This window comes from Schistocerca cancellata, chromosome 2 (assembly GCF_023864275.1).
Source record: "Schistocerca cancellata isolate TAMUIC-IGC-003103 chromosome 2, iqSchCanc2.1, whole genome shotgun sequence".
NCBI classification, from domain to species: domain Eukaryota; kingdom Metazoa; phylum Arthropoda; class Insecta; order Orthoptera; family Acrididae; genus Schistocerca; species Schistocerca cancellata.
This window is the reverse complement of record NC_064627.1, coordinates 409769209-409790096: the sequence shown is the minus strand read 5'-3', so window position 1 is coordinate 409790096 and position 20888 is coordinate 409769209. Positions and strand designations below refer to the sequence as shown.

Below are 20888 nucleotides of genomic sequence, written 5' to 3'. Positions count from 1 at the left end.
GCATCTTGCTAAATACAACATTCCCAGTGATGGAAAAGTGAATGTCAATGACATCCTGCGGATCCAGGTGAAGATCATTCCGCATGAAGTTCTCAATTTGGTAACGTCTTTGGTCGTGCATATTATGCTTGGTGTGCGACCTTGATCTTTATCCGGAGGTAAGAGTGTGCCATGACTCTCTCATAAGAACGACTCAATACACGAAACCCCGGATAGAGGTGAACAAACGCGCGCTTGAACTCCACAGCAGCGGACGTCCGTACCTCAAGGCTGCGCGAGCCGAACTGCAGGTAGGATCGAACTTGAATCGGCGGTATCACATGCTGGCGCTGTGCTGAATGAGTTATTTCACCTGTCCAATGGAATGTTACTTCTGATTATATAAGAGATGCGTATTAGCTTACGCGTAACACTTTAGAGCCCTTTTTCTCAGAATTTTCTGAATAGTGTTCTTTAAGTTCCTGAGAGTGGGCGCCCATTGAGGTACACTACCAGCGTGCAAAGTTTCATCCTGAACTGAATTTCCCAAACCGGAAGGCCCCCTTGTAGGTGGACTACACCTGTCAGTTTAGAGTAATCGTTTTGCCTCCACGCGTCCTGCTGCTCAGGAGATGATAAGCGTTAATGGCTTTCTCTTGTCACGTGTACTTGTAGGTACTAACAAATCTAAACCGCACGAGTTGTAATGCAGATAATTATTAGCCTGTGAACGACGTGAATACTGATGTAATATTGTTCAGTACACCGTCCTCAGTCACCAATATAAATATATGCACTTCTACCCGTTACATCTTGCACACTGATAAGACAAAACATATGACTACCGTCCACTGCGACTTTGAATGCAGCCTGGTAGTGTTGCACGCGTTTAACGCGGTAACAAAGGCACGCAATTGGAGTAGACCCGGACGGAGGATCACTTCAGCGAAGATATAGGCTGGAAATGGGGAAATCCATTGAGATAAACGACTTTGACAAAGGGTAGATTATCATTATGCAGAGCCTGTGAACGGGTATCTCGAAAATGGCGAAGCTGGTCGAATGTTCACTTGCTATTGTCGTGAGCATCTACAGAAAGAAATAGGACAGTGAAACCACCACTAGGCGTTAAATGGTTGGACTTCCACGACTCTTCATCGAACTTTATCCGCTCTGTAAAGTAGGATGGGTGGTGATCTGTGGTATCTCTGCCGAAAGAGCGCAATGCTGGTACACGCACAAGTGTTTCGAAGCACATCGTCTGTCTTACGTTGCTGGATATGGAGCTCCGCAGCAGACTACCACTACGTATCCACATGCTGACCCAACGACATCGTCAATCACGATTGGAATGGGCACGGGGTCATCGGGATTCAATCGTCGATCAATGGAAACGTGTCAGTTCTTCAGGTGAATCACATTTTTGCTACAGTAGGTCGATGGTCGTCTCCACAAACGCCGTCATCGAGGTGAACGTCGGCTCGAAGCATGCAGCGCCCCACGGACGCATGCTGGTGGGAATGTATTATATTATGGGAGACATTCTCCTGCGTTTGCATGAGACCTGTGGTAGTAATCGAAGGCACGCTGACAGATGCGAACCACCTGCATCTCTTCTTGCTTGATGTCTTCCCCGATGGTGATGTCATCTTTCAGCATTATAAATGATCGTGTTTCTGGTCCAGAACCGTACTACAGTGGTTTTGAGGAGCGTTGTAGTTAACTTACGTTGACGTCTCGGAGACAAAATACACCTTATGTAAATCCTAAGGAAACCATCCGGGTCGCTATCGGGCGCCATCATCGTACGCAAATCAGCGGCCCGTTATTTACGGGAACTTCATGACTTTTGTGTAGATATTTAATGCCACATACCTCCAAAAACCAACCAAGAAAGTGCCGTATCGCTGATACTCAGAATGTGTGATGGATTTCGTTCCAAAGACGAACAAACAAGCTATTAAGTAAGTGATCATAATGTTTTGACTCATCAGTGTGTATCGAACTCTACAGAGACGTTCGTCAAATAACGGGCAGTAAAAGGTTACATTTTGATTCTATTTGCAACTGATATGCATCAACATGAGTTGTTCTGTGACAACCACAAGCCGGAATCTCTTGCAATGGCTGAATCACATGCAGCGTCAGCGCATGAAGATTACCGATGGGAGGCTAGTATGTACGTAAACTTCATCCCATCGTATCGCAGACATGTTGTAGGGGTGACCGTTGAGACTAGTCAAGGACCCGTATTTTCCTACAGGCATAAGTGGTGTGAATTGCAGGAATATGTCATTTCGTACCCTGATATTGATGATTTTGAGAACAGTGTTTAATTTGCTTTTCAGTTACTGAGTTACTGGCGTGCATTCAGCATCCATTCAAAAATTACCAAATCAATCCTGTTGTCAATACATCCCTACTACCTTATCTAGGAATTGGAGGGATATTGGTCTCGAAAATTACTAGTTTGTTTGACCTTTCATCTGGTCAGCCACAGACACTTGTCGATCTGACCGCCACAAAGAGAAGTGAGACACAGCGCTGAACATCACAGAAAGTCACTCAGTCTACTAGTTGACTCTGGCTCTACACGGCATCAGTGGTAATGGCGCGTGACAACTCCAGGTCTCAACCCAGCGCCCAGCAATTTGTTCCAGATGGTTTGTCGTGACACACTGCCTGAAACGTCTGCCCGGACTTCAGCTGTCGCCATCTGTTTATTTTTCAGAGCCATTCGAAAAATTCTACCGTCTTCTCGTGGTGTGTCCTGGAATCATCGAGAAAATGGTTCAAATTGCCCTGAGCACTATGGGACTTAACTTCTGAGGTCATAAGTCCCACAGAACTTAGAACTTACTTAAATTTAACTAATCCAAGGACATCACACACATCCACGCCCGAGGCAGGATTCGAACCTGCGACGGTAGCGATCGCGCGGTTCCAGACTGACTGGAATAATCCATGCCCACTGTTCTATCCACAGTCTTGACCACTGTCACCAATCGTTCTGCAGTAATTGCACTAAAGTTGTCTCTGATATCCGTCGGTATGAATCTGCCACATCTTACAAACCAATGATTTGAACTTTCTCAGAGGCTGAAAGTTGGCGATAAAATGCACATGCACATCCATGGAGAATACCGTATTACGATATCCATCTGAAAACTTCCATAAAATTAGTCACACTGAATAACTATCAAATACTCGCTCCGTTCTTTATCTATATAAATAGGTTTTCTCTGTGCTGAAAATAAGGTAGTATAAGCCTAAAATTTTAATCAACATATTCCACAGGTTTGGAAATACTACAATGTCAGTCTGGTAGAGTTCAGTCAAACTGCTCATTAACTGACTCATCCCATTTTTGTCGGTATACGGTATTATGTACAGTGTATTTGGCAAAATTTTAGCAACTATGCTGTTCACAGACTATAAGTGCAGATACTTCTACTGGTCACTGGGGACATAGTATTGAGCAACATTACATTGGTATTTATGTCATTTGCATACTAATAATTATAGCTATTACAAGTCATATATTTTTAGGTTGGGTAGTACCTCCATGTACGTGTGGCACAAGAAAGCTATCGATGCCTATTTTCCTTGAGACAGCAGGTCAGGTTTTGAAGCGGGGTTACTTGGACGCAGGACGGCTATACTGACAGGCGTAGTCTACTTAGAGGTGTGGCTACGACCATACAGAAACCATCAGGTCCTAAAGCTCGTGACGTGTTTGTGAGAATACTGCTCGACGCAGGGAAAACGCAACCAACAGATTTATGTGTGTACATTTTAAGGTACCACACATAAAATCATCTGCACGTATACTCGTCCACCGTGTGTGTTACTTAGTGTGCTGTATGGACGCACCTGGCGTGGTCGGGATGCAGCAACGCGCTGGACGGCCTCCTGGGTCCAGGCGAAGGCGAACAGGCGGTCGAGTTCCCTCCCCCTCCCCCACCACCGCCAGGCACACCAACAGGGGGCGCGCCGCTGCTGCAGCCGGGCGGCGCAGGTGGGTTCGTCGGGCACGGGCTCACCTGCGACGACATACAAGACTCGCTCACTCTGACCCAAGCAAAACACATGGCGCTGCAGAAACCTCCTGTGTTGGTTACAAAACACGAATAAGTCGACAATCTAATTAATCTAGCTGCACACAATCCACGTCTATCGTAAATGTCTCATAAATACCAATGTTACAATATCAGAGTAGATTCGATATTTGAAATCGATGCCAACACCTAAAGTTGTATCGATACCTCGATAATATTGGGGCACTTGTAACGACACCGACAAAATCTAACGGTGTTAATTGATTCAGTAGGTATTTTTAAGTTTCTCCTTAAAACAAAGGAGTTTATTTAGAATATGATGCGAAACAGATAAGCTTTCGTATATTTTCAGGAAGAAACTTGCATGTAACGTAAAATACAAACTTACACATTTTAGGACGAATATACCATACACAAAAATTAGGCAATTAGGAAGGTAAGCAGTAAATACAACCATTCCAGCCTGAAACAAAATAGTACGTACATACTGTGCTATCCATTCGTACTATCAGAACAATATATTATCATAAGCTTTTCTTTAAAGCAAATCCATTCGTTTAGAACAAGACTTTTAAGGGTAAAATACTATTCTAGAATACGTACGTATTGCGATGCGTTTGCACGAGTATAAAATCGGTATTCCAACTACTTTTCTAAGGCAGTGGGTACATGTTTAATAATACTAGAGCATGTTGTTGAAACCTATTGTATTCATTAGAGGCAGCAAATGTCACCTAGTTTTCACCACTGCCATTTTCTTTTCTGTATAACACAAAGATAGTGCGCACGATTTAATTATCATTAAATAGTAGTGCAAACTTATTATTTCATCCAACAGCATTCAATACTTAAGGAACTGATAGCCTGACATTTCTTACAACTGAAATTATCGAATACTTGGTATCGTAACTGATACCATATACTGTGTACTCAAACAACAGAGTCGATATTTACTTAGTTCAGTGACTTTCCCAGACGGCCGAGGCCTTAACGCGCCACCTCCGGGATTAGGGTAGGCAAGCCCGCACCCTATCGAATCCACTTCAGGGATTAGCGAAGTTGGGCCAGCCAGTCTAGGTATGGTTTTTAGGCGGTTTTCCACATCCAAGTATGTAAATATTAAGCTGGTCCCCAAACCCATGCCCTGCCTCTGCTACACAATTCGCAAACAATTAGAGAAGGCTCTCACACTTGATCATGAGATTTACTGTAGACGAAGACAGACGGGGTACTCAAATTCCATCCTCGTGGAGTGGTGGCGTCAGTAAGGGCATCCGAGCACCAACTGTCGCTAATATTACCAAACCCGTGTAATTGTACCGATACACTAGAGAAATTGGAAAATGCAGGAGAAGAAGAAGGAGACGAAGGGGAAGAAGACTCAAATTACAAATATCGTTAAGTCCCTGTAAACCAACAAAGATTGGGACCACAACACGCTCTCATTTTCACTTTCGAACTCTGGCAACGGTACGTACAAGATGTCTAAATACTCTGTTACCTAAACCTACAGTGTGACAGTACAGATCCGGGAAAACGAATAGAACAAGGTTTTATACTACGATGATTGGCTTATATGTTGTAGAATAACAACCAATCATATGTGCCATGCATCCATCCATCATTAAACACTCGTAATTACGCATTATACGTACACGGGTTGAGACAGCCAAAGACAGGCCACCCTAAATATACCCAGAAAGAAGAAGTACAGGGTGTCCAGAAACAGCCTGAAAAGCTTGTAAGGTTGTTCCAGGGTAGGTTATGCTGAGAAACAATTGTTAAGAAATTCCGATTTAATTAGCATTGAAGTTAGCCAATCAGGCCGTTGTGAGCGCAGATTCAAGCGACCAGCTAGAGACGGTTTCGCCAAATATGTTCTTCGTTTGGTTCCCTAAAACCGATCAAGGGAGCGAAAGAAAAATTGAACATGGGACGGTAGTAAGTATCGCACCCGAGCCAAAGACTGATCAGTCTCGTGCGCTGTTATTTACGCGATGAGAACAACTGACACTAATTGTATTTGGCAGGCCTCTTGAATTTTCGCGCACAACGGCCTGATTAACTTCAATGCTAATGAACTCGGAAACGACAAAATGTATCGAATTTTCATCGTAACAATTATTTCTCAACAGATCGTATCCTGAAACACTCTTACAAGCCTTTCACACTGTTTCTGGTCATCCTGTATATTGAGGAGCGGTTTCCCCCAAGTTACAGCGGACAATGCGGCGAATTTCTCGACTATCGCTAGTAATTTTTATCGTTTATAGTCGCCGAATTGCGACAAGCACTTTATTTTTTCTAATAGAACTGTACACTTCCTTCTGTGACATTTGAAAGATTCGTCTATGAGAACTTCAACGACATAACACGCATGGAATTCTATCAAATAGTGTCAAGATAACAGCCCACGAACAACTGTCCAGCCGTCAGGAGAAAAGGTTCCACAAACGTTTACCCTGTCATACCAAATACAAATAAGCAAGTAACTCGGTTACGGTTCGCGTGTTTAGTGTCACGGCTGTCTACCAAATGCTCAAAATGTTGACCTTGACCATTGCTGCACGCTATAAAGTGATTCTGGAGAAACAGTACCGTACGGTGAATTTCAATTGGAGTTAACGCCAGCATAAACCCATGTTATGAAGTATTTCATGCCTTCGGGAATTGTCAATGTTTCTTAATAGTCCTCTTGTTTTAATTTTCTCTGCAGATAAAAGTATATAACCGTTAAGTCTGGTGACTGTGAAGACCATTTTGCATTTCCCGAATGAGTGTTTGTCTTTACATGTGCAGAATGGGAGGGACATCTGTCATTTTGGTCCCACTCTAATGCGTCATGTCCTTGGGATCTCTTCCAGCGTATTGAGATTCCCATCAATGAAACAGAAACCAATAGTGTGGATCTTGACAAATATGCACCAAACATTGATAGATCAAGAAAGTTGTTTTTATCCACTTCTTTGAGTCAGCGTAGATTTCAGATAACAATTAGTACATATTGCGAAGAGTGACTTTCCCATGATTTGTAAAAGATGCTCCTCCCTTAAACAAAATTTGCACAGGTATGACCCATCACTATACGCTTTTCGTAGATAACATTTAGAGGACAGCAGTCAATTTTGAAAGTCATTGCCATGAATCTGTAGATGTAGCGAAATATGAAGGAATGAAATGCGCTGTTCACGGAACATTTATTTGGTTGATCCCTATTGTACTTCCCAGATGCCTCTTAGGAACATTTGTATTATGTGTTACTGCTGCGGAAATATTAGTTTCACTTGTCTTATTGGTTGCTCTTCTATTTCTTTCGCGTATTTTAGTCTCCACACTTCAGGTTCTAGAACTCTGTGTTATGATGTTTGCAAAGACAGATCGTGAGTGCTTGGCATGTTCTGGATACTCTTCGGCATACAACCGCTCCGCTGCTTTAATAGTTTGCCAATATTTGCCATAAACGATTTTTACTTTTTCGACTGTCGTATCATTGTGGAAGTCTCAGTAACTTTACTAGTGTGTTATCTGAGTCCTACAACGGCAGAACCCTGACTGATGGGCTTCGAGCGCACAGGCAAACACCAGAACCATATCTGAGTGTCCACGTATTTAGCTAAGTGGTAACGCGCTTGCCTCCTGTATAGAGGTCCGGGTTCTATTCCAGGCCGCGTTGGAAATTTTCTCCTGGATTTTGTGTTGTCCTCATCAGCATCTCATCATCACGGACTTGCGAGTCACCCAATGTGGCGTCATCTAAAATAAGATTTGCAACCCAGCGCCGAACTTCCCAGGTTAGGGCCAATAAAGCCACACAGTAATTTCATTTCATATCTGAGTTACGTTTTTACGTACATTTAGTACAATAGGGCAGACGTGTAATGAATCTTTTCTCCTGACGGCGGGCAGTGGTTTGCGGCGATGTAATCTTGGCGCTATTTGATCAAGTGCCGTATATGTTAGTCGTTCAAGTTAGAAGATTCTTTCAAATGCCACATAAAAAGTATATAGTTCCTTTAGAAGAAAACACAGTCGGTGCGGTAATTTGGCGAATATAAAAGATAAAAATTAGTAGCGAACCTCAGGAAATTTGCCGCATTGTCCGCTACAATTTGGCGAAAACCACACGTCCATATATTTATTCATTGTGGATGTTTTGGGGTGATCTTCTTAGCTGCCTCGCCGTATTAGTTCGATTTATTCGCATACTATGACCTCAGATTTGCTAGTTATGTAGGACAAACAATGTTGAGCCACATTTAAACCCACAATGAAGCCCGCCGATGGATTTGAACGGACGATCTCAGCGTTATGTGACAGCAACATCACCCATGGAAGTACAGGGCATGGAAACGTGAACACACAAAACATGCTTGTTCCTCACTTGGGAGAGGGTTTCAGGAGAGAAAATCGGTAACATTCGTTACTACATGTTACAAGTGTTACATAGTGACGTGTTGATAGAAGAGCTTGAATTGTCACTCTATTCACTAGTAAGAAGTTGCTTCTTAGGTAAGAGATTACCTCAAGAAATGTAGCCCTAAGTATGGTACAGGAACTTGCTGGGTTAAGTATCAGGTTCTGTTCTTCTAATCCGGTACACCCCAATTTATCTGTCACAAGCATTAAAGGACGTAGGAACTCCATCGTTCTTGAACGATGTGATTTGATGAACGTTCACCACTACATTCTCCTGAAGTTCTGGCGATACATGACTAAGGACGCGTAATACATACGTGGTGGTAGCATGTCCGGCCCAATAATATAATCACTAAGAATATATGTATGGTGTCTCATTGGTGACAACTATTTGTAGACACGGAATAGGTTCTACCGTGCCCAGATGTGTCTCTTGTCCATTCTTTCTCGTGTAAACAGGGCTTCATCCAAAATCCATATCCTCGCAATAGACGTGTGAAAGCAGACCGATATTTATTGAAACACTGAAGAAACACTTTTTCAGAAGTGACAATGCATGTTCTCAGAGAACCACTCACGTGATTGGGCACCGGGAGAGGCCTAAACGCGCAAAGTGCCCTCGTGGAAAGTCCTCGGAGATACATTACGCAGAAAATTTCTCGTCTCTCAAATTATCGGAAAATTGTACTCAGGAAGAAAGGAGACAACTTACCTATAGAAGTTGTTAACAACCTCTCGAAGAGTATCCCAACTAAATCCACATAAAAACATATTGGAAATGTCTCGAAGAATCCATTTTGAAAGGTATCATATAGTAACAAAATAATGAAGCAATTTGGTACAGATGGTAATATGACATTTCCCCTCGTTTTGGTGCCAGAAAGCAGCACCAAATGTTTGTGAAAATGTTTTTGATACACTCTGTACATTCTCCAATTCGCTGTGCAGTAAATGATAGCAGGTGTCTCTCATATTATAAAACATTTCCGCTGTTGTTCTATTTGTCTACAGGGAGATTAAAAGTTGCCTGCATGTTTTATCATTACACGAAAATACAGGGTGTTCACAAAAAGCGTCGAAGTTGTAGTACTCACCTAAAGAAAAAGAATAAATCCAATGAACATGAATCCATAGATGCATACCATCTGAGTTAAGACCAAAACTAAGAGACGGTAAAGCATAATTTCTCCGATAAACACGTTTTTCCAGAAGGTGTTTAACGTGGCGTCCATTCCTGACAATGCACCGTCCGGCATCAGGAATGATGCACCCTTGAAGTATAACCGGTTGTTGTTGTTGTACGAGTACCTGCTGGCACTCATTGAAGACGCAAACCTATAGTGTTCGCTCATCGTTGACTGGCGTGGCGTAGACCAGTTCCTTCAAATGTCCCCGTAAGCAAAAGTCTGGGGAATTGTATTCTGGTGAACGTCCAGGCAAAGATGCACCCCCCCGCCCCCAGCCCCGACGAATCCAGCGGTCCTGAAATGTCTGCGTCAGATGTTCGCGCACATAGTGACGAAAGTGTGCTGGTGCGCCATCATACATGAACCACATTTGTATTCGTTGTTGCAAAGGAACAGCCTACAACACGGTAGGCAAAACATTCATGAGAAAGTTCACATAATATGCCCCAGTTAACCATTGTGATAGCACGTACGGCCCTGTTAACCCGTCGCCAAGTATTCCCGCCCATACGTTGAATGATAATCGCTGTCGATACTTTCTTTCCTGAATTTCTTGGGAATTTACTTGTGTCCATACATGCTGATTACAGATGTTCATAACATCATCTCTTTTGAACCCTGCCTCATTGGTAAATACAGTCTTGGAAGTGAACAGTTGATCTGCGGAACACTTCTGCAACAGCCATTGATAGAACCGCCATCTGCCAAAATGATCCTGTAGCCTTAAGGCATGAACGCGCTGTAGATGATATGAGTGCTGCAATTGTTCATGAAGTACCCCAGGATAGGAGAGTGAGGCATGTTTTCTGGTGCTGCTATCCGTCGGACACTGGTCCCAGGGATTTCTTCCACTGAACGTACCACACATTCCCCCATGTCACGCGTGCGGACTGTGCAGGTCGTTCCAGTGTCCTCTACCGAGGTGCAAGGATACATTTTTCCCTCAGATGGTGGAAAAGTCTGCAGAATAGCTTATCAGGGAGCACTCTGCACTGTGGATAATTTTCAGCGTAGAGGTCACGGGTTCGAAGGCTACGTCCATTTGGTAAACCACAGCAGAAAGTAATATCCGCTTTTTCGTTTGTCGAATTGTAGACGTCCATTGCTAACGATTGGTGGAAGAGAGAAAATGTAACTGCACTACATCGTTTTTGTGTACAAACAGCGCTATAACAGTAAACATGTAATTGAATCCGCGTTTGGAAAAAGGTAAAACACCATGTTACGTACCCAGGGTTCACAGTAATGTACAATAAGGCACACAAACACGACAAAAACTAGCCTGCAACACGACTCGAGCCACACAACCGAGTACTCTGAGTAAGACATCATAGTACCCTCTGCCGACACGGCTGAGGATGCACCAATGCAACGACTGTGCTAATATCTGCAACCAAGAGTCGCGCAGCCCTTCCTATAAACACGTGTTTATCTCGTAAACTATGCATTTCCGGGCCCATGTTTATTGGACTTATTTTTCTTGCTTCGATGAGTACTACCACTTTCCAAAGTATTCAAGATTTTTTTTCGAGTTCCTGTGTAAAATGTCAAGCATGCGAACTGTACAATAAGCCGGCCGCGGTGGTCTAGCGGTTCTGGCGCTGCAGTCCGGAACCGCGGCACTGCTACGGTCGCAGGTTCGAATCCTGCCTCGGGCATGGGTGTGTGTGATGTCCTTAGGTTAGTTAGGTTTAAGTAGTTCTAAGTTCTAGGGGACTTATGACCTAAGATGTTGAGTCCCATAGTGCTCAGAGCCATTTGAACTGTACAATACCTCCACAGTCAGTCTTCAAAGATGCAAGGGTACCTGTGTCTCTCGCACGCTGGAACTGTATAAATACTTCTTCCTTAAATTAACAGCTTTTTGAGAGGAGAATGTTCACTTTCCGTCAGCAAGCTCCTGTATGTTCCCTGCGGATGACGGGAATATTACATTGTAGACTACAGGGGTCAGTTACTACCTTTGGACAGAATTACGAATTCTTCAAGCTCTGTTTTCAAAATGACGTCATGAAGACTACGATGCTTTTATCAGGGATTAAAAAAGGTCTCTTTTAGAGATATATACCGTTTTTGAGAAATTTTCCAATAAATTGGCATTCCATGCGTTTTTCTTATGTGTGCTTTTATTTCTTTATTACACTTGGCACTGCTTTGTACTACCGAAAGAGGTGGTGCAGTTACCACACTAGACTCGTACTGGGGAGAGCGACGTGTCAAACCCGCGTCCGGCCATCCTGAATTAGCTTTCCATTGATTTCCTTAAATTACTGTGCGTGGATAATATATTTGAAAGGGCGCGGTTGACTTCTTTCTCAATCCATTTTAGTCACACTTTGTGTTCCGCCCCTATTGCCCATGTTGTCGACGGGACGTTACACTCCCATCTTCCTTCCTTTTCTTTTTTCTTGTTTCGCATTGCTATCTCTACATGTTTATAGGTCTTACAGCGGTCGCAGGATTGTAATAAAATCCGTTGTCGGATTCAATGCACTTTCATGGATTTATTGTCTTTTATTTATTGACATTTGAAGAGAGTTACCGTTCCGTTCACCACGTTCAAAAATGGCTCTAAGCGCTAAGGGACTTCACATCTGAGGTCATCAGTCCCCTAGACTTAGAACTACTTAAGCCTAACCTAAGGACATCACACACATCCATGCCCGAGGCAGGATTTTAACCTGCGACCATAGCAGCAGCGCGGTTCCGGAATGAAACGCCTAGAACCGCTCGGCCACAGTGGCCGGCCTCACCACGTGCACATATTGTCTAACGCATTCTGGACGTTGGCACCGTTGTTGAGAGATCATTCTTCACTATACATATTAACATGATCAGGGAAGAGCTTGACGGTCAGCTCGATTACAAATAGGAATATTATCTGCAGTCCTTCTGCATTTTCTTCTCTCACCTCACAGCAGGTACCTACACCGCATGCCCGCCTGCCATCTTCAGCACTGCATTGCCTTCTGTTCGTCCATAGTGTTTCTACTAGATCACATATTAGAACAGAAGCTCCATATTGTCGTATATTTGTTACCTGTTGACAATTCAGCACAGTGTCGAACGCTTTTCTAGCAAGGTGGAAATCGAATTTTCTCTGTCGGCAGACCTATAAGTCAGAGCGAAATATAAAATCTTCACATATTGAAACTGGTCCAGAACCGTACTTCAAACTTTTCCTAATAGCAGGAATGCGGAAGTTAGTGAAGTTAAAACAGTTTTGCGCCCAATGACGGCATGAGAAAAATGGGCATGTCGTAATTACAAAAAAAGAAAAGAAAAGAAAAACTATACAGTCCGATACTTTGTAGACCTCTATGAAGAGACAGAAATATATGCTCACCTGAAAAGAAAAAACCCAGGGAAAAACCGTTAATGGGTAATGCACATTAGGGAGCATCAATTTGTTCGATATCTGCCGCCTGGTTATTGATAACTTCTTTAAAGATCTTCCATAGGTTTGCAGCTGTAGCTAGTTGTTCGTAAACATACTTCTGTAAGTAATTGAAGATGCGTCTAGACTATGCGATAGCACTCAGTGGTTTTCGGTACTTCTAATTTTACTCGTTGGAGGTCATAAACTTACGCTAGACTCGGACACCTCGAGCATTGAAAGTATTTTACACTTTTATTGATTCCAAATAATTACTTTCAGCTTTTATGTTTAAAAACATGCACTTATAATTCTGAAGCACGTCGGAATATAACAGTTTTATCTACAGCATGTTAACAATTTTTGAGATTGAACGTTATTATAATTACGAAACACCCATTTTCTGATGACGTCATTGAGCACAAAACTTCTTTAAATCGACTAGACTTCACTGTTTTTATCATTTGATGTTGATTCTCTACAGCATAACGAAAGCTGTGTATTATTTTTGACTTGTACTGAATACAAAAAATGGTTCTGAGCACTATTGGACTTAACTTCTGAGGTCATCAACCCTTGAACTTAGAACTACTTAAACCTAACTAACGTAAGGACATCACACACATCCATGCTCGAGGCAGGATTTGAACCTGCGACCGTAGCGGTCGCGCGGTTTCAGACTGTAGCGCCTAGAACCGCTCGGCCACCCCGGCCGGCGCACTTGATTATGACCTAATTTAGAGACCTAAACCTGTCTTGTGAATTTAATACATTTCTAAAAAAAGCAACGCTTTTCATTAAATGATCAGTGTTGATTCATAAAACGCCACAGTATCAAATGGTGATGAATGCGTGACTATTTCATTGTAGCAAATTTCTGCAAACGTAAGATATTTCATCCTAATATACGTTTTACACAATGTTACCGCCAAAAAAATATTTAGCAATTTGGAATGGATCTTCTTAAGAGCAGGTATTCTTTAATAGACGGCAGGTATTCACAAGCTGCTTAAAACGAACGCAGCTTATTTCTCGGTCCTGCCACAGGTGCCAGCGATGACAGCCGCTTAGCAATGCAGGTGCGCCGCGCCACTTGTTGCTTCCTGCTTTGTGTAAGCCCACTGGTGAAACGTGATGTAAACAAACTCGCCTAATGCGAAGGCACATAGGCTTTCAGGCAGACCAAGCGAAATCGGATTCTCCGTGAGGGTATCACTGTGCTGTTGAGATATGACACGCAACAGCTATAGGTGTCCCTGAAATGAAACCGAAAGAGAGATGTTAAATAACTCTCAATGGCTGTTGAAGTCAGTAAAAGCTCTAAAGGTGCAAGTTTGCGGAAACAAATCATTCGTGGCGTTGCGAAAAGAACCATTACTTCATTCGCTTTGCGTGATTTGCGGAAACTGTGAGAAACTTAAAACACGATAGGAGTGCCAGAGCTTAGAAAATTTTTCTGGAACAGAAGAGCAGTTTGCAAACCACCTCGGCAGGTATGTGGTTCTCTTTTCAATAAAAATATAAAGCAGCACTCTAAGTAAATCATTTATACATCCCGCATTTTTCTTCTTCAAGTAGAAGTAACGCGAATGAGACACATAAAGAGCTCAGGATACATATAATCTTAGGTTGATTGAAAATGTGTAATTGCCTGTCCAGAGTTGATCGAAGTCATTCTTTAAGTTTATGATGCATTACGGAATGGTGTGTCGAATCGTTAAAACTGAAATATTTTTGGCGAATGAATTTCAAATCACCGGCCAGCCATTCTGGTATTGGTTTCTGTGGTTTGCCCAAACCATTTAAAGTTTATATCGAGATGCCCAAACATATATAACATGGCTCGAAGGAACTTGGACCACACATAGAAAAAACAGCTAGTGAGGATAGCTGAAAGAAATATGCCATAACACGAACAGAAATGACATATTTATTCAAAGACAATACTTGCACTGAAGTCAGCGATTTATGAAGGTCCCCGTGACATTACAAACGGCGATACATAGTCCATAATACCATGTGTGATCAGCGCGGACGGCAGCGCACGCTCTGCAACGTGTTTCCACGTTGGCCATAAGGTTGGTAAAGAGTTCGTGTAGTAGGGTATTCCGTTCCTCCATCACGTCTTTGTCAGTTGCTGGGTGCTAATTGGGGCACGTGGTCGCACTTCAATATGTCTCCTCGATGCAACCCACGTGTGCTTTGTGGGATTTCAGTCGGGGGAACGAACACGGCAGCCCATTCGTCAGATTTCCTCTCGCTCCAAAAGCTCCGCCACGTGCGTTTTTCGATGAGGTCGCACATTGTCATTCATAAAAATGAAGTCAGTGTCGAATGTACCGCTGAAGAGACACACATGGGGAAGGTGTACAGTGTCACACTAAACTTGAGCAGTGAATGTATCACATTCAAAGATTTGGAAGTCAGTACGCCCATGCAACGTTATGCGCCCCCCACACTAAAAGACCTGGACCACCAAAATGATAATGTTCGCCAATGTCCCTGGGTGCATTACGTACTTCCCATCCACCAGCATTTGGAACATGATCGTTTTGGTGGTCCAGGTGTTATGGCATAGGTGTACTGGCCTCCAAATCTTTCAGCAACTTACACCTACTAGTCAACGTTATTGTGACACTGTTCTACGTCTACATCTACATAGATACTCCGCAAGCCAACGTACGGTGCGTGGCGGAGGGTGCCCTTACCACTACTTGTCATTTCCTTTCCTGTTCCACTCGCAAATAGAGCGAGGGAAAAGGGACTGTCTCTACGCCTCCGTATGAGCCCTAATTCCTCGTATCTTATCTTCGTGGTCCTTACGCGCAAGGTATGTTGGAGTCAATAGACTCATTCGGCAAACAGCCTCAAATGCCGGTTCACTATATTTTGTCAATAGTGTTTCTCGAAAAGAACGTCGCCTTCCCTCCAGGGATTCCTATTTGAGTTCCCTAAGCTTCTCTGTAACACTTACGCGTTGTTCAAACGAACCAGTAACAAACCTAACAGTCCGCTTCTAAATTGCTTCGCCGTCCGCTGTGACCGAGCGGTTCTAGGCGCTTCAGCCCGGAACCATGTGGCTGCTACGGTCACAGGTTCGAATCCTGCCTCGGGCATGGATGTGTGTGATTTCCTTAGGTTAGTTAGGTTTACGTACTTCTAAGTTTAGGGGACTGATGACCTCAGATGTTAAGTCCCATAGTCCTTAGAGCCATCTGAACCATTTTTTGAATTGCTTCAATGCCTTCCTTCAATCCGACGAGGAACGGATCCCAAACACTCGAGCAATACTCAAGAACAGTTCGCACCAGCGTCCTACATGTGGTCTGCTTCAGAGGTGAACGGCTCTTTCTTGAAATTCTCCCAATAAACCGAAGTCGGTCATTCGCCTTCCCTACCACAGTTTTCACTTGCTCGTTCCACCTCATATCGCTTTGCAACATTGTGCCTAGACTGACTGTGTCCGAACGTCACAGGTTTGATCTTTGTCATCACCCGCATTAACTTACATTTTTCCACATTTTGGGCTAGCTCCCATTCATCACACCAACTGGAAATTTTGTTTAAGTCGTCTCGTATGTACCTACCGTACACCACGGCATCATGGGCTAAGAACCACAGATTGCAGTCCACCCGGTCAGCCAAATCATATACGTATTTAGAGAACAACAGCGGTTCTATCACACAGCCCTGGGCCACTGCTGGAGATATCCTTGTCTCTGATGAACACTCACTGTCGAGGACAACATACTGGATTCTATCATTTAAGAAGTCTTCGAGCCGGTCTCGTATCTGTGAACTTACTCTATATGCTCGTATCTTCGTTATCAGCCTGCAGTGGGGGACCGTGTCAAATACTTCCTTGAAATCGAAAAATATGGAATCCGCCTGATCTCTTTTTCTACGTGCGTCTTTTCAGTGGTGCTTTCGGTCCTGGCTTCGTTGTTACGGATGTGAATGCGTTAACGTAACGAACAGCTCAGGTGGGGAAGCTCTTGGAACGAGATTATACTTAGCGACTAGTCTGACCGGCCCGGCCTCCCGACTGAAATCCTATCGGGAACTTGTGGAATACCTTGGGGAGGGCTACTGCAGCACGTCCAAGTACACAAACAACTACGCAGCAGTTGTCAGTTGTCAAACATGCTCGCGGAGGAATGGAACGTTGTACCACAAGAACTACTTATCAACCTTCAGGCCGGCATGGGAGCATGCTGCAGAGCGTGTATGGACGTCAGTGGTGATAACCCATCCTATTAAGAACCATATCCCGCAATTTGTAATGTCCAGGGCACCATGTCAAATTCTGATGACTTCAGTGTAATTGCAGTCTTTGAATGCAAGTGTCATTTTCCTGTTTCATGTGTATTGTTTTGGTTACCTTCCGCACTATGCAGTGGTAGTTCTTTCTACAAATTTTTATTTGTGGGACAGCCACAACCGTTTTCTACCAAATTTGTAAAACGTTTTTGTTGTCTTACGCGACTGAAATGCCTGGGCCAGCAGGACAGAGCAGATTAGGTTGTGAAAAGGAGCCAAAATGAGTTCCTGTCAGTTGCACTCAACATACAAACTTTATTTGTTGACACACAATATTATACAAGGATGCAAAACACTCAAAACTTTAATGGACCTCCTTTGATTAACTTTAGATCGGCTGAAGGCCACACTCAAAATCCAAGACGCAAGATCTAAGTAATAAATTGACATAGAAGGTGCTTCTGGAAGTGTCACACAAAAATATTTCTAAATCTTCAATCTAAACAGGCTGAAGGCCTTAGCACTTTAATTTTAATGGAACTCGTCTGGAAGCCGCATATTAGGCAATAAGAAGTGTTTCAATCCAACGGTGGGAGGCCTTATCTTAAAACAATTGAAGCAAATTCGGCTGAAGGCCCCATACAAAAACATCACAATCGTATGCCTTAAGGGCAAGGCAAGAACATTAATGTAAGAGATATTAAAACTCGGCTGACGGCCACACATCAACACGACAATTTAACTGCTTAATCCCTGGATAGAAGAGTTTCAATTTTAAACGTCAGAAGGCCGTGTCTCAAAATATTTCATATAAAATAAAGAATAACAATCTTAGGAACATCAATTTAAGAGATATTAAACTCGTCTGAAGGCCACATATCAACAAAGTAATTAAGCAGCTTAAAGCCTCAAAACATTTAATCTCATGTAAAATTGGACTGAAGGCCCCATATGAACGAATAACAATCTTACGCCTGAAGAGCAAGACAGTAAAATTAATTTAAGAGATATTAAAACTCGGCTGAAGGCCACACATCAGCCAAATAACTAAATCTCAAACAGGGAAGTTACTATGTAACAGACACGGAACGGCGCTCAGAAGTTTCCAAGGGTCGGCCTGGAATTGTAACACTAACACCCGTTTAGGCGAAACATCCAGCCTGACCAACAATCTCTAAATCGGAAGGCAACCCAACCGACAGACAGCCGACGAACCAACCAACTACCTGATTTCGGTCACCCTACCAAAAACACTACAACCAAAATGCCAGCGAGGCGAAGAGACCAGTAACACTCGTCTTCAAATATTGGTTTGTTAATAAGCCATGGAAGAATAACTACTGACATACATGAACATCGCAACGGCTCTGGAACTACACGCCGTGGAGGACAGGATCAACATGGTAAGAAAACATTCACTCGCTACTCTGTCGCAACCAACCAACTGGCTACTGCAGTACGCAGACAGCATTACAGCATTTAAAGCATTGCTCAGTCGAACTGACACTGGGTACACAGTGTTGCACGAAACACTTCCACAAGAAACTCGAACACTCGTGAAACGAATCACTAATGAACAGCTAGAACAAATCACCGGCGGGCACACACACAAATCCGAAGGACGGTCGGTGACGAAACGCGCGTCATCTGACCAGACGACCGACCAGCAACCAGCCAAGGTCGTTAGCACTTATGTGCGTCCGCTGTCCGTCGGGAACTGGAGACACGGCGATCCGGACACACTAGCTCGGACTCAATCATGCAGAGGTAACTCTTGCCCATTGGCCACGACGTCTTCGTACGAGAAGGAACCGAGCCACGTCCAGCAAGATGACCCAGTGAAGAGGACCAGAAACGGTCAAAAGACCAAACACACGTCGCCGAAAGAGGCGACCAACTGAACGACCGACCAACGGTCAATCCCGCTGCCATCTCCGTCCGTCGGACAGTTCATCCTGTGACGCGTGCGTTCGGCGAATACTGGCTGTCCGCGCCTCCCTAGCGCTCCTTCCCCGACTGCTGCTACGTCCCGACTGCACTTCTGCCGCGTTCCAGCTCCAACTACTCCAGGTCCGATCTCCCCTCACTGCGACACACGACGACCCAGAGATAATACGATAGTGCAGTAATCGATACGCGCTGCTGCTGCCGCTCACGGGCAGGCAAGACAGCAATTCAGTGACACCAGTAATTGAAATTAAAATTACGAGGCGGCCGTACGGTAAAAACAAGATGTTACATAATAGATGGCACGAACATGAGCCACACACCGCTGAACGACGGAAGACGCTATACACCACTATGATTCCGGAGTTTTAGCTCCATCGTCAGATGCATCTGAAAGCTAGCAGTAGTAGGATGTCATGTCTATGCCTACACAACTACCAGATGTTCACCTACTGCTTGTTCGGGCAAAGACATAACATCCTTCTACTGCTAGGTTCCAGGTACATCTGGTGGTGGGTGTAAGACCGCGTTGCCGTGGCAGTGTATAGCGACTTCTGTCATGTAAGATTTCTGTGAGTAAAACCTTTTTACAACTGTGGCCGATTGGTTACCGTGAACAATTTCTTCGTTTGTATCGTACAAGTTTCATGGAGCAACGTTATTTGACAGTGGCACATCATGCGAAAGTTACTTTCGTTCTTTAGTTACGCACACTAACATACCTCGCTACTTTTGAGCAACCGGGAAAGAGGCAGGTTGTCGACGAGAAGCTAAAGTTTCTTCTTTCTTTTTTCGCAGAGAAAATTGTTGCTGGGTCCCTCGCTGATAATGTTTCAGGAAATAATTCTTGGACAGGTTCAGCGAGCATGAACACTTGATAATCAGATTTACGCCTTAAGACTATTTGCGTTTAAATGAATGATCAGCTGTGGAAGACTTAGTTCGTCACGGAGTTATATATTAAACCATTCTCCTGTTACTTATCGCACAGAAATTACAATATTCTCTCACAGACCAGCACTGAATTAACAACAGGGATTTCCTTATTTGATCTTAGCCAGCATTGTCTGAAATTATTTATGTTTAGTAAGCTGCCCTGTTATTGGTGATCGTCGGATATCTTCTCTCTGCTATGGACTACCGTTTGTAATGTTGTTGCCGAATGTTGAACCCTCAAGAAAATTACCACATATAACCTACAGCGATTTTAACAAATTATTTAAGTTTCAGAGAGCGTAATGAAGGCAACAGTGTAGAACCACGATGCACATGTTGTGGTATTTCATCAGACCAGGTTCCAACGCATCCCTGCTGAATGATATTTCTGTAAGCTTCATAAAGTGTACAGTATTTGTCAGACTGTTAGAGTACCGGAATAAGAGAAGTGAGCTGAGTGAACATGCCATTGCAAACTAATTCATCTTACACGTCGTTCTCACATAGGCACGGGTATTTTTCTGATGAAATGTTTCTTCTTGAACGTGCTACGGAGAGGCACTATCTTGGCTTCTATGGCGTCCAAGGCGTAGTGTCCACGTTGGAGAGTTGACGCTATTCAGAGCAACTCTGATCGCTTATGGTGTCCATGGTGCACCAGGCGTTTATGCCAAGAGCTCCTCCACTATGACGCCGAGTAACACGTTGCACGTTACTGGCCTCATGTGT

General features: G+C 43.6%; 1 protein-coding gene across 1 annotated transcript in view; it reads right to left on the bottom strand.

Annotated features, from left to right (window-relative positions):
* The window catches only part of LOC126154436 (uncharacterized), a 125550-nt gene that overhangs the window by 19077 nt on the left and 85585 nt on the right, over positions 1–20888 (bottom strand). The window contains exon 5 of the mRNA XM_049916136.1: positions 3853–4022. Within this exon, the coding sequence (XP_049772093.1) occupies positions 3853–4022 (170 nt within the window). The remainder of the gene's footprint in view (positions 1–3852; positions 4023–20888) is intronic.